Source organism: Hyla sarda, chromosome 3 (genome assembly GCF_029499605.1).
Source record: "Hyla sarda isolate aHylSar1 chromosome 3, aHylSar1.hap1, whole genome shotgun sequence".
Classification (NCBI taxonomy): Eukaryota; Metazoa; Chordata; class Amphibia; order Anura; family Hylidae; genus Hyla; species Hyla sarda.
The window spans coordinates 28,981,279-28,996,569 of record NC_079191.1 but is presented as its reverse complement, the minus strand read 5'-3'; the positions used below and the strand labels follow the sequence as shown (position 1 = coordinate 28,996,569).

Sequence of the window (15,291 nt, the reverse complement as noted above, 5' to 3'; positions counted from 1 at the left end):
TTTTGGTCACATCACATTGCAAAAAAAATTAATAAACAGCGATCACGTATACACAAAAGTGGTACTAAAAAAAAAAACCTACAGATCATGGCACAAAAAATGAGCCCTTGTAACCATGGCCCCCTCCCATAGACTTGCATTGCTGGGGGCGGGGCGTGATGTCACACGGGGGCGGAGTCGTAATGTCACGATACTCCGGCCCATCAGTTGTGACCCGGCAGACTCGGAGGCTGCAGCACTGTGTGCAGCTCCCACAGGTGGGTGCTGCATGCAAGATTGTGGGGATCCCCAGTGGCGAGACCCCTGCAATCAGACATCTTATCCCCTATGCTTATCCCCTATGCTTATCCCCTATGGAAGTGGACACATGCTGGTTTTAGGTAAAATTATCTACATCCTAGATCTGATAACTTTCGATTTTTTGTTATTTTTTGTAAATATTTCTTTTTAAGATAAAGATTCCCTATTTGCTTTTTATGTGTGTGTATGTGTGTATGTATATATACATTTTTTTTTATTATTTTTTTTTATCCAACTTTTTCAGGAAAGACCTTTGATAACTTGACCAGTGTTAATGCAGCCGTAGCCAATATCATTGTGTCCATACTGCTCAGCCATAGATTTGACTATGAGGATCCGATCATACAGAGGCTGATGGGTTTAATCAATGAGAATGTACGACTTCTGGGAAGCCCATGGGTCAGGGTAAGTCCAACCTGCATTATTGTATTTGTTATGTTTTATTTACATTTTATGTTTTTGCAGTACCGCACTGCAGATGTTTTCTTTTGGCTTTATGCAGCATAGCCTGTGTACTGTAAATGCTGTTTTTATGAAATTTTACTTGCATACTGTTATTGATAATGTTTGACTGAGCTGTTTTTTTTTTCAAAGCTAAAAAAAATACCTTTTTAATAGCATAAACGTCACATATTTTTTGTTTTCATTATATATATATATATATATATATATTTATATTAATATATACAAAAATAAGTTATTTTGAGGAAAGAAAATTATTGATCATTAGGGGGTACTCCAATGAAAAAAATTTTTTTTTAAATCAACTGGTGCCAAAAAGTTAAACAGATTTGTAAATTACTTCTATTGAAAAAATCTTATCAGCTGCTGTATGCTCCAGAGGGAGTTCTTTTCTTTTTGAATTTATTTTCTGTCTGACCACAATGCTCTCTGCTGACACCTCTGTCCATGTCAGGAACTGTCCAGAGCAGGATAGGTTTGCTATGGGGATTTGCTCCTGCTCTGGACAGTTCCTGACATGGACAGAAGTGTCACCAGAGAGCACTTTGGTCAGACAATAAAGAAATTTAAAAAGAAAAGAACTTCCTCTGTAGTATACAGCTGCTGATAAGTACTGGAAGGATTAACATTTTTAAAAAGAAGTAATTTACAAATCTGTTTAACTTTCTGGCACCAAAAAATTCACTGGAGTACCCCTTTAAATCTCTCCATCCGAAGTTCACTTCTGCCATATCTTTAAATATCACTGTTCACCCTTTCTGGAAACCCTGGCAACCAAATATTCATATGTCCTAACCTTATCCACTAAATTCCACCATGCCCCACCTCCAGCACTGTATCAAAAAATAACATACCATATTGTCTACGTTCACTTCTATTCCCTACAATAACTTGTGAGATAGATTATGAATCATCCATATCCAATGTTCGTTATATAAATTTAAAAAACCCTACAAAACATAATGTGAATCAAATATACCTCCTCCATTTTGCATTGTAGAGTCAGTTCTTTAACCAAATGTATGTATACTCATGGGTAAGTAGTAAAGGCATTAGATGATGAGAACAACTATGATTCCGGCATCTCATGGGTTAATGCCGGACATCAGCAATTTTTGCCACTTTCCGGCATTAGCGGTGAGTCCTGGCTGCTGATGTTAGCCAGTACTTACCGGGTACGAAGCGCACTCTACTTGTCAGTGTGCTTAAAGGGGTATTCTAGGAAAAAACTTTTTATATATATATATATATATATATATATATATATATATATATATATCAACTGGTTCCAGAAAGTTAAACAGATTTGTAAATTACTTCTATTAAAAAATATTAATCCTTTCAGTACTTATGAGCTTCTGAAGTTAAGGTTGTTCTTTTCTGTCTAAGTAATCTCTGATGACACGTGTCTCGGGAAACGCCCAGTTTAGAAGCAAATTCCCATAGCAAACCTCTTCTAAACTGGGCGGTTCCCGAAACACGTGTCATCAGAGATTACTTAGACAGAAAAGAACAACCTTAACTTCAGAAGCTCATAAGTACTGAAAGGATTAAGATTTTTTAATAGAAGTAATTTACAAATCTGTTTAACTTTCTGGAGCCAGTTGATATATAAAAAATAGTTTTTTCCTGGATAACCCCTTTGATACACGCAGACCGCTACCAGGACACACGTGTCGTCACAGGGTTAATGGCACCTAGTGTTACACTAGTGTTTATGTTAGTAATGTTGACTTTTATATTTTTTTTATTTAGCTATATAACAGTTTTTCAACTCTGATGGACTTCCTCCCTGGACCTCACAAAACAATTTTTGGGAACATCCGAGAGTTTCAGAAATTCATAAGGGCGACGTTTACCAAACAGAAGAAAGAACTGGATGTGAACGACCAGAGGAACCTTATTGATGCCTTTCTGACCAAACAACAAGAGGTACAATCCAGAATATATTACCCTATGTCTTACCAGCTGCATTAAGAATAGGGGGATTCCTGCCTCTGTGTACTGTTTGGACAGGGGGAACCTTTAACCACTTAAGGACCAGGCCCATTTTGGCCTTAAAGGGTAACTCTCTTTTAAACTAATTTTTGCTATTGCCCTCCTTATGGTAAATAAAAAATATTTCTAATATACTTTGTTTAAAAAATATATGTTTTCTATGTTTTATTTGCACTTAAAGGGGTACTCCGGTGAAAACCTTTTTTCTTTTAAATCAACTGGTGGCAGAAAGTTAAACATATTTGTAAATTACTTCTATTAAAAAATCTTAATCCTTCCTGTACTTATTAGCTGCTGAATACTACAGAGGACATTCTTTTCTTTTTGGAATGCTCTCTGATGACATCATGAGCACAGTTCTCTCTGCTGACGTTATTATAATAATAACACTTTATTTATTGTTGTCCTTAGTGGGATTTGAACCCATGTCCCCAGCACTGCAAGGCAGCAGTGCTAACCACTGAGCCACCATGCTGCCCTTAGCATACATCTGTGCATACATCTGTGCATGGTTGCTAAAATGGACAGAGATGTCAGCAGAGAGCACTGTGCTCGTGATGTCATCAGTGTTCCAAAAAGAAAGGAATTTCCTCTGTAGCATTCAGCAGCTAATAAGTACTGGAAGGATTAAGATTTTTTAATACAAGTAATTTACAAATATGTTTAGCTTTCTGCCACCAGTTGATTTAAAAGAAAAAAGGTTTTCACCGGAGTACCCCTTTAAAAAAGCTCAAGAGCACATTTTCCCCCATCTTATACACAGACTTAGGAACAAGGTCCAAACACAGAAACTGCCGCCTGGAGTGCTGAGGGGGGGGGGGGGGGGGGGGGGGTTGCCCAGCCTCATCCAATGATAGCTCATCTCACACTTAACTGCCATATGCGGTTGGTTGGACACACCCCCCTCAGCACTCCAGGCTGCACTTTCTGTGTTTGGGCTTTGCTCCAAAGTCTGTGTATAAGATGGGGGAAAATGTGCTCTTGAGCTTTTTTTTTTAACCTCAAAACATAGAAAACGTAAGTTTTTTTTTTTTTTTTTAAACAAAGTATTTTAGAAACATTTACCAAAAGGAGTACAATAGCAAAAATTAGTTTTAATGAGAGTGCTCATTTAAGGACGCAGCCAATTTTATTTTTGCATTTTCATTTTTTCCTCCTTGCCTTCTAAAAATCATGTCTCTTTTATATTTTCATCCACAGACTTGTATGGGGCTTGTTTTTTTTGTGCAACCAGTTGTCCTTTGTTATGACATCACTCATTTTACCATAAAATGTACAGCACAACCCAAAAAAATATTATGTATGTGGGAAAACAATTTAGCAAGTTTTGAAAGGTTTCGTTTTCACGCTGTACACTTTCCGGTAAAAATGACATGTTTTATTTATTCTGTGGGTTAATACAATTAAAATGATACCCATATTATATGCTTTTCTATAATTGTATCGCTTAAAAAAAATCTCAAACTATTTTAACAAAATTAGTATGTTTGAAATTGCCCCATTTTGACCACCTATAACTTTCTAATTTTTCCGTATACGTGGTGGTATGAGTTCTCATATTTTGCGCCAAGATCTGAAGTTTTTATCGGTACCCTTTTGCATAGTTTTTACTTTTTATAATTTTTTTTTAAATAAAATGTGAAAAAAATGCAGCAATTTTGAACTTTTTTATTTTTTTTTAAGTTTACGCTGTTCACCAAATGGGATAATTTACAATATATTTTAATAGTTCAGGCTTTTACGCATGCGGAGATACCAATGTTTTTTGTTTACGCTTTTTTTTAAGGTAAAATGGGAAAAACGGATGATTTACATTTTTGGGGGAGGGGATTTTTCAAATTTTTTTTACTTTTTTTTTTACACTTTGATGGTCCCCCTAGGGGATTATTTATAGCAATCATTTAATTGCTAATACTATTCAGTGCTATGTATAGGACTTAGCACTGATCAGTATCATAGGCAATCTTCTGCTCTGGTCTGCTCGATCTCAGACCAGAGCAGAAGACCCCCTGAGATGGATGGAGGCAGGTGAGGTGGCCTCCATCTGCCATTATGGATGATCGGATCCTCACGGCAGCCCTGCGGACCATCCGATCATCCATTTAAAGTACCGCACTGCCGCAGATGCCGTGATCTGTATTGTATCACGGCATCTGAGGGGTTAATGGCGGACATCCACACGAGTTGTGGATGTCCACTATTACCGGTGGATCCATGGCTGCTGATAGCAGCCAGGACCTGCCGCGCATGACGCGAACACCAGTCCAGTGCTCGCGGTCATGGCGGAGCATAAATGTACGTCATGGTGCGTTAAGTACCACGGCACCATGACGTACATTTAAGTCCATTGTCGTTAAAGGGTGACTCCACTGCCCCAGGGTTTTGAACATTTTGTTCCCAACACTGGCTGCGGGCATCGTGAAGTCATTGCCACGACCCTCATGACGTCATGCCTTGCCCCCTCAATGCAAGTCTATGTGAGGTAGCGTGGCAACCACCATGCCCCCTCCCATAGACTTGCATTGAGGGGGTGTGATGTGATATTATGAGGGGCGTGGCCATGGCTTCACGACCCCCGCAACCTGCACCCAGCTTTCTGAATAAAATGTTCAAATCCCTGGCACAGTGGAGTAACCCTTTGATGAATTACGTTAAACACACGTCTTGTAGCCTATATAGACCATGAGGCCCAACTCCTTGTGCGTTGTTTTAAAGAAGTTTATATCAGACAGTAAGTATAATAAGTAAGTAAGGACCACTATAAAAGCCTATGCATATAGTTCAGCAGCCACTTTAGGTGTTAGGTGATGATCTCTGTGAGGGGAAACAGCAAAGTAGCAGAGAGCCTTCTGATTCTGTTCTCAGTGCAAAATCTCTTTTAATGGGAAGTTGATTGTGACTTTTTTTTTTTTTTTACACAAATTGTGAAAGAGCTGTATAGAGGGTTTAGTGTTACTTTTGTGCACTTTCCAGGATGCCAATCCTGTTTCTATGCTCCGAAATGGTAATAATTTCTCACAGCTTGTAAAAGCCCAAAATGCACAAAACCATACATTAGTTCAGCTTTCCGGTGCTCCGGTGGGCTGGAAAAGGTGATACAGTCCCATCAAAGAGTCTCCTAGGACTGTATCCACCTTTTCCAGCCCACGGGAGCACCTGAAAGCTGAACTCATTTATGCAGGAAAAGTCAGCAATTGCCGAGCCGAGAAGTTCGTGACGAATCGAATTTACTGTAAGTTCGCTCATCTCTATTGCTAAATGCTAGAAAAATAAGCCTGTAGCTAGATAGGCTAGTCATCATGATTTGTGCATAATTTTTTCTTCGTAGTCCCATCCAGCACCACAATATAGGTATATTTCGTGCCCAGGAGATGTTTCTCAGCGCAGCAAAAGCCCAGGGTTAGCCAGCCCATCTCTTCTTGTTCACATCCTCTATGTACACTGTCAATCAAAGGGAGGTAGGCATATCTAAGCATGTGGGCACTGTTGAGTCACTCAGAGAATAGGGCGTGAAGCAAACGCTCTATACATTGTGTACTGTAGCGGCTGTGCTGGGTTATTGCAGCTCAGCTCTCTTTCACTTTAGGAAGCTGCAGTTACCTAGAATGGCCACAGCACAATGCATGGAGCTGTCTGCTTCACGCTGTGTTCTCATGGGGTACTTGATGGATGATCGACGGTCCTGGTTTTGTACTCCCATTGATCGAATATTGAGGACCTGTCCTGAGGATAGACCCTCAATTAAAAAAAATATATCTTAATACTGCCTTTATTCACATAGGTCATATTACCTGAAAGTCAAACAGGGACAAGACACTTTTGATTTTATTTTTGCTTTATTATAATTTGCAGGGAAAGTCCGAATCCACTGAATATTACCACAATGACAACTTAACTGCACTAGTAGCAAACCTGTTCGCTGCTGGAATGGAGACCACCTCAACCACCCTGAGATGGGGGCTTCTACTCATGATGAAATATCCAGAGATTCAACGTAAGAATTACAACCAATCAAAGAATTAAAGAGATACTATGAACCGACCTTAGTGAGCCCATCCTGCTGAGCTGTGGAATTCAGCGAGTGGAGATTTAGCCTGGCAGCTGCCGTAGGCACTGTGCCGTCACCATTGACAGCTAGAACCGTTCTGCACTGCGCCGTCACCATTGATGGCTATGCTGTACTCACGGAATTCTGCGCAAAGAATGAACATGTTCTTTCTTTGCGCCGAACAATTTCAGCGGCGTCAGAATTGTCCGCTGCTGAAATTCCGCAGTGTGCATGGGTCTTGCGGAAGACACATTCACACTGATGGTAATGTTCACTGCGTGGAATTCTACTCACGGAATTCCGCAGTGTTAACGTACTCTAAGGCTTCAGTCTTCTTCTGCCCAATATGTTTCTCTGACTTCTGCCTGTTTATTGACCATTCTTTTGCCTGCTGTTTTGTACCTGTAGTCCATCTGGTTCGTATTCTACTTCCATCTTGTCTAGCGTATTGGTACTTCGAGTTATCCTGGTATTATCTGGCCTTTCTGACATTGCTGTGTTTGCTGTATTTGCTCCCTGGTTATGTTACCTATTGTGTCCTGACCTGATCCCTGACGTCTGTTCTGTATTCTGTTTATTGTCTTGACTTTGACGCTCCTGCACGTTATTCAGCGCAGTGTTTGTCGACCAGTTGTGGAATCGCCGCTTAAGGTGATTACGCAATTATGCAGGGGGTTTTGGGTATGCCAGGGCGCACTTTTCCCTGCCCTATGTGACAGTTACTGTATATTTATTCTGTATGAAACAAGATGAGAGTTGGTACTGTGTTAGCCTTAGAAACAAAGGAAAAAGTGGAGAAATTATGATACCTTTATTGGCTAAATGAGAAGATATAGATTGTATGCTTTCAAGACCTCTTAGGTCCCTTCATTGGGCATGTTACCTGCCTGATCAAGGGACCTAAAAGGTCTTGAAAGCATACAATCTAGGTCTTGAAAGCATACATACAATCTAGATCTTCTCAGTTAGCCATTAAAGGTGTCATTGCTACTCCACTTATCTTCTATATTTTGTATGACACATTGTTCCCACATAGAATTATGGCCATTATATTTAGCCATAACCAGCATTGTGTTCAGAACACAGAAAAAGGTGCAAATCTTTTAAAATATTTTTTTATAATTTTTGCCTGTGTTAATTCCACTTAAAGTTTTGGCTAAAAATAATACCGTATATACTCGAGTTTTTCAGCACGATTTTTCGTGCTGAAAACGCCCCCCTTGGCTTATACTCGAGTGAACTCTGCCTGTCAATCCCTTCATCAATGGTCTTCAACCTGCGGACCTCCAGATGTTGCAAAACTACAACTCATGCTGGGAGTTGTAGTTTTGAAACCTCTGGAGGTCCGCAGGTTGAAGACCACTGATGAAGGGATTGACAGGGGGTGATGATGAAGGGGGTGGGGGTCTGGATGATGACGAAGGCCGCAGGGGTCTTCAACCTGCGGACCTCCAGAGGTTTCAAAACTACAACTTCCAGCATGTACGGACAGCTGATGGCTGTCCGGGCATGCTTGAAGTTGTAGTTTTGCAACATCTGGAGGTCTGCAGGTTAAAGACCACTGATGATGGGATTGACAGGCGGTGATGATGAAGGGGGGATGATGATGGGGGTCTGGATGATGACGGGGGTCTGGATGATTACATGGGGGATGATGTATTTCCCACCCTAGGCTTATAGTCGAGTCAATTACTTTTCCTGGGTTTTTGGGGTGAAATTAGGGGCCTCGGCTTATATTCGGGTCGATTTATACTCGAGTATATATGGTATGTGTTTTTTTCCATCCACAGAACCATATGAGGTGCTTGTGTTTTGGATGACCAATTTTACTTCGCAAGGACACATTTCATTTTACCCGAAAATGAAGGGAAAAAAATGAAAAAAATTGTGGGGGAAAACTAGTAGAAAAGAAATTTGTAAATTTTTGGAGAGTTTTGTGCACATTTTACTTTTTCTTAAAGAAAGTCAAGCTTTTAACAAAAACTATCATAAAATCAGTATGCTTAAAATACCCTTTTTGCAATCGCCTATTGCAGATTTTGTTACTTTTTTAAATCACTTTTCATTCCAAAATAAATTTTGGTGTTTTGTAGTTTATTTCTTTTACCGTATGGGATCAATGTTGTTATATTTTAATAGTTTAGACAATTCTACACTTGGGGATGGCAAATACATTTTTATTGATTTATTTTTGTGAAAAATGGTTGAGGGGTAATTAGAATTTTTATTAGGGGATGGGCTTTTTATATTTTGAAAACCATTTTTTAACTGTTTAATTTTTACTTTTTAAATCTTCTTAGGGGACTTTTATAAGCAATCATACAATTGCTAATACTGGACAGTTTAATGTAATTGCATAGCATTGCTCAGTGTTAAAGGCATTCTACAAGTACAGTCTGTTTCTCTACCGGACTCTATTAGCAAATTGCCCCAGGACCAGCACGGAGGTATTCAGAGGGGCATGGAATCCGATCTGCTCGGATATCTGACAGGCACTGATGCATCTAAGAGGTTAATGACCAACATCACCATTTCTTAAACCTTACCTAATGATAAGATTTTGGGGGACGTTTTGTAGATTTTGTAGACGTTAATAAGTGACACCTTTGCTCATTTTTGGCAGAAAAAGTCCATGATGAAATTGAAAGAGTGATAGGATCGGCCCAACCTCAGATGGAACATAGGAAACAAATGCCGTATACTGACGCCGTCATCCATGAAATTCAACGTTTTGGGGATATAGCGCCAAATAATGTTCCACATGCAACTTCTGAAGACGTCACATTCAGAGGGTATTTTATTCCAAAGGTAAGAAATAATGTTTTAAAGGATATCTTAAACTGGTTATGAGGCCACATCAGGGGCATGTGCCTTTGATGGTCAGTAGAAGTAGATATTTGCTTGACTAGGACATCTATATACAGGGCTAGGACAGTAAGCTGAACTGTTTTGCTGAAGTAAAGGAATGGCTACCTACAACTCTAAAAATCCTTGAATAACTTCATTAAGACATGAATGGGCTTTTTTAAATGAGAAATATAAAGTGTAATCTAAAATCGATTTCTCAGGAGATCTAAGAGATCCTCAATACTATACCATAAAGGAAATTGTGTAGGCAATCTTAAAGAAGTACTACGCCCCTAAACATCTTATCCCCTATCCAAAGGACAGGGGATAGGATGTCCCAACGGCCGAACCTCCATCGCCCCAGTCATTAGGTGCACAAAGTGAACTCCGCTCCATGCCGGATGACCAGTCACCACAGCTGCCTTGCCCCCTCCATTCATGTCTATGAGAGGAGACGTGGCAGCTATATACTAGCCGTCACAAGCTCCAAGCTTCTGTGTTCACAACGCTGCAGTACCGGCAACCATATCCTGCGATCAGACATTTTATCCCCTAGATAAGATGTCTAGCGACGGAGTACCCCTTTAAAAGTTCCAATATCTGTAAATATTGTAGGTTCTGTATTTAGCTTAGTAGAACAATGGAAGCCCCAGTGTTTTATCTGTTTTGTTAAATATTTCCGTAATGTGTATATTTTTCTTCCCTTTAGGGCACTGTTGTTTTCCCATTGCTGCACTCTGTACTGAGAGATAAAACTTACTTTAAGAAACCGGATGAGTTTTATCCAGAACATTTTCTTGATTCTGAAGGGAATTTTAAAAAGAATGAGGCCTTCATCCCCTTCTCAATAGGTAATGTTATCATTTTTTTTCTTTTTTATAGCAGGGATATAACAACTTGGGGGTTTCTCCCTTGCAGTCCCGCACAGTAATGTATGTTTTTACATTGGCCTCAGTCGGCTTTATTCTTCATCAGCACAGGCAAAAATAGGACACTGTGCACATTATAAAAAAAAAAACTGCTTGGCTGAACTTTAACTAGACTGCATATAACCTCTATCCACCTCCCCTTTCATGGGCAGGTAATACGTCTCTTTAAACCCATAATTAATATGCAACAACTGGTAACTTTGATGGACGTAGGGGCCACAGCTTTATTAGATCAGCAACTTAAATTCCATAAATGGTTCCTGTCATTAGTAATAAAATTCAATATGTTGTAGATTAGCCTATTTAAATTACTTTTCTAATATACTTCTTCATTTTTTTTTTTTTTTACTTTATGTTAACACCTAAAGGTTTGTCCACCAGGGGTCCTCCTTTTAGTCCTGCCTGCAATCCAGCTTGTACAGGGTGGGCCATTTCTATGGATACACCTTAATAAAATGGGAATGGTTGGTGATATTAACTTCCTGTTTGTGGCACATTAGTATATGTGAGGGGGGGGGAACTTTTCAAGATGGGTGGTGACCATGGTGGCCATTTTGAAGTCGGACATTTTGAATCCAACTTTTGTTTTGTCAATAGGAAGAGGGTCATGTGACACATCAAACTTATTGGGAATTTCACAAGAAAAACGATGTGCTTGGTTTTAACATAACTTTATTCTTTCCTGAGTTATTTACAAGTTTCTGACCACTTATAAAATGTGTTCAATGTGCTGCCCATTGTGTTGGATTGTCAATGAAACCCTCTTCTCCCACTCTTCACACACTGATAGAAACACCGCAGGAGAAATGCTAGCACAGGCTTCCAGTATCCGTATACACTGCTATATACTACTATATACACCGCAGGAGAAATGCTAGCACAGGCTTCCAATATCCATAGTTTCAGGTGCTGCATATCTTCACAGCATAGACAATTGCCTTCAGATGACCCCAAAGATAAAAGTCTAAGGGGGTCAGATCACGAGACCTTGGGGGCCATTCAACTGGCCCACGATGACCAATCCACTTTCCAGGAAAGTTTTCATCTAGGAATGCTCGGACCTGACACGCATAATGTGGTGGTGCACCATCTTGCTGGAAAAACTCAGGGAACGTGCAGCTTCAGTGCATAAAGAGGGAAACACATCATCATGTAGCAATTTCACATATCCAGTGGCCTTGAGGTTTCCATTGATGAAGAATGGCCCCACTATCTTTGTACCCCATACACCATACCATCAATTGTTGTGCTCCCACAGTCTTGGAGGGATCTATCCAATGTGGGTTAGTGTCAGACCAATAGCGGTGGTTTTGTTTGTTAACTTCACCATTCACATAAAAGTTTGCCTCATCACTGAACAAAATCTTCTGCGTAAACTGAGGGTCCTGATCCAATTTTTGTTTTGCCCATTCTGCAGCACTTGAAATTACGGATACTGGAAGCCTGTGCTAGCATTTCTACTGCGGTGTATATAGTAGTATATAGCAGTGTATACGGATACTGGAAGCCTGTGCTAGCATTTCTCCTGCGGTGTATATAGTAGTATAAAGCAGTGTATACGGATACTGGAAGCCTGTGCTAGCATTTCTCCTGCGGTGTATATAGTAGTATATAGCAGTGTATATGGATATTGGAAGCCTGTTCTAGCATTTCTCCTGCGGTGTATATAGTAGTATATAGCAGTGTATGCGGATACTGGAAGCCTGTGCTAGCATTTCTCCTGCTGTGTATATAGTAGTATATAACAGTGTATATGGATACTGGAAGCCTGTGCTAGCATTTCTCCTGCGGTGTTGCTATCAGTGAGTGAAGAGTGGGAGAAGAGGGTTGCATTGACAATCCAACACAATGGGCAGCACATTGAACACATTTTATAAGTGGTCAGAAACTTGTAAATAACTCATGGAAGAATAAAGTTACCAAGCACATCATTGTTTTTCTTGTGAAATTCCCAATAAGTTTGATGTGTCACATGACCCTTTTCCTATTGAAAAAACAAAAGTTGGATTCAAAATGTCTGACTTCAAAATGGCCACCATGGTCACCATCCATCTTGAAAAGTTTCCCCCCTCACATATACTAATGTGCCAAGAACAGGAAGTTAAGATCACCAACCATTCCCATTTTATTAAGGTGTATCATATAAATGGCCCACCCTGTAGATTGTCTCCTGCAGCAGCCTGGCATAGACAAAAGTCAAGAAATGCAGGTAGGACCTCAGCTCAGCACAGTGTATAGAGCTTATAGAGCTGAATATTTCAGCTCCCTTTTCCTGTGAGCTGAGCTAGACTGTAGTCATGATGCCTTCAGTGCATAGTGCTGAATATTGTGTTAAACATTGTGATAGATATTTCTGCTCCCCTTGCAAGCTGCTGGGCAGAGCTGACACACTGTAGGGTTCAGTGCTGATTGCTGAGGGGAGTGTGTGCAGTCTCAACCAATCACAGCCCATCTCACACTGAACTGCTCTCAGCTATGTGTAGCTGTGAGGGCAGAAGTTCTCCCCAGCAGGGCTTCAGATGATGTCACACCCGTTGGGCAATGCCCCTTCCCAGTCTGTAAGACTGAGCCAAAGATACAGAACAATATCAAGATAGAAAACTAAAAAATAACTACAAAAATACCACAGCCTCCACAGGATTAGCAATGTCACATTATAAATGACCAAATAACCACGACTTTATGGTTTATTCTCTGTAAAAGGGTTGTGATCGTACTAGGGTTTTAACATAGTAGACAGTGGCTCTTCCTCCATGACACATTTTCTAATCACAATAAATATATATATATATTAGACCCCACAATGTTCTATTATGTCTCTACTTTTGCAACTGAAAAGAGCTCTAAAGTAGCTATGACCAAGGTAGAAAGATTTACAAAAAAATGCAGGGAGCACATGGTAGGTCTCACACTGGTGTGGTTCTCTGTGGCGGCCATTGTTTCTGTGATGCTTTGTCTGTGGGGTGGTGTGGCCCAAAGTCAGGGGCTTGGTCGGGAAGCAGTGGAGCTGCCTGGCCACTGGGTCGCTCCCCCTGTTTGCTTGGTGTCTCGGAGGCAGTGGTCACCACCTGGCGCTACGCCAGTGTCAGGTTAGGGACCCACTCTGACTAGGTGGCCTTGACGTGGCGAGTGGGCTTGTACTTTTTGATCAAAATGTATAATAACAACCTGTTAGTTTTTTTATTTATGCTAAGAAGCAAGTAGATCAAAATACAAATGGTGGATGTGCGGCTGTGTTTCTCTATTTGTGTTGTGCATATTATTATTCCTATTGTACAAATGTATCAAGTCTAGAAATGGCCTCAATCCAAAATTATAAGAGAATTGTGTCATTTTCTGGCCAGATTTTGAAGGTGCAAAAAAGCTGGAATTGATGCCTTGTTTTTCACTTGACCTCTATTCCGCTACATTTCTGATCCACAAGTTTAACTTCCTAGTTGAACAATATAAATAGACTCCTTTAAAGGGGTATTCCACTGCCCCAGCATTCAGAACATTTTGTTCCAAACGCTGGGTGCGGGCTGCGGGGGTCGTGACGTCACGGCCATGCCCCCTCAATGCAAGTCTATGAGAGGCGGCGTGGCAGCTGCCATGCCCCCTTCCATAGACTTGCATTAGCCCCTTAAGGACGCAGGACGTAAATGTACGTCCTGGTGCGGTGGTACTTAACGCATCAGGACGTACATTTACGTCCTGTGCATAACCGCGGGCATCGGAGTGATGCCCGTGTCATGCGCGGCTGATCCCGGCTGCTGATCGCAGCCAGGGACCCACCGGCAATGGCCGACGCCCGCGATCTCGCGGGAGTCCGCCATTAACCCCTCAGATCCCGGCATCTGCGGCAGTGCGCGATTTAAATGAACGATCGGATCGCCCGCAGCGTTGCTGCGGGGATCCGATCATTCAGAACGCCGCACAGAGGTCCCCTCACCTTCCTCCTTCCGGCTCCCGGCGTCTCCTGCTCTGGTCTGAGATCGAGTAGACCAGAACAGAAGATAGCCGATAACACTGATCTGTTCTATGTCCTATACATAGAACAGATCAGTATTAGCAATCATGGTATTGCTATGAATAGTCCCCTATGGGGACTATTCAAGTGTAAAAAAAAATGTCCAAAAAATGTAAAAGTAAAAGTAAAAAAAAAGGGAAAAATCCCCTCCCCCAATAAAAAAGTAAAACATCATTTTTTTCCTATTTTACCCCCAAAAAGTGTAAAAAATAAATTTTATAGACATATTTGGTATTGCCGCGTGCGTAAATGTCCGAGCTATTAAAATAAAATGTTAATGATCCCGTACGGTGAACGGCGTGAACATAAAAAAAAAAAAGTCCAAAATTGCTACTTTTTTAATACATTTTATATAAAAAAAATTATAAAAAATGTATTCAAAGTTTTTTATATGCAAATGTGGTATCAAAAAAAAGTAAAGATCATGACGCAAAAAATAGGCCCTCATACCGCCGCTTATATGGAAAAATAAAAAAGTTAGAGGTCATCAAAATAAAGGGATTATATACGTACTAATTTGGTTAAAAAGTTTATGATTTTTTTTAAGCACAACAATATTATAAAAGTATGTAATAATGGGTATCATTTTAATCATATTGACCCTCAGAATAAATAACACATGTCATTTTTACCGTAAATTGTACGGCGTGAAAACGAAACCTTCCAAAATTAGCAAAATTGCGTTTTTCTTTTTAATT

The 15,291-nt window shown here is 40.3% G+C and overlaps 1 protein-coding gene across 1 annotated transcript in view; it reads left to right on the top strand.

The window, feature by feature from the left end:
- Window positions 1-15,291, top strand: part of LOC130360959 (uncharacterized) — a 68,120-nt gene that overhangs the window by 14,211 nt on the left and 38,618 nt on the right. Inside the window, exons 5-9 of the mRNA XM_056563515.1 lie at window positions 545-705; window positions 2,518-2,694; window positions 6,613-6,754; window positions 9,432-9,616; window positions 10,365-10,506. Coding sequence (XP_056419490.1) covers window positions 545-705; window positions 2,518-2,694; window positions 6,613-6,754; window positions 9,432-9,616; window positions 10,365-10,506 — 807 coding nt within the window. The remainder of the gene's footprint in view (window positions 1-544; window positions 706-2,517; window positions 2,695-6,612; window positions 6,755-9,431; window positions 9,617-10,364; window positions 10,507-15,291) is intronic.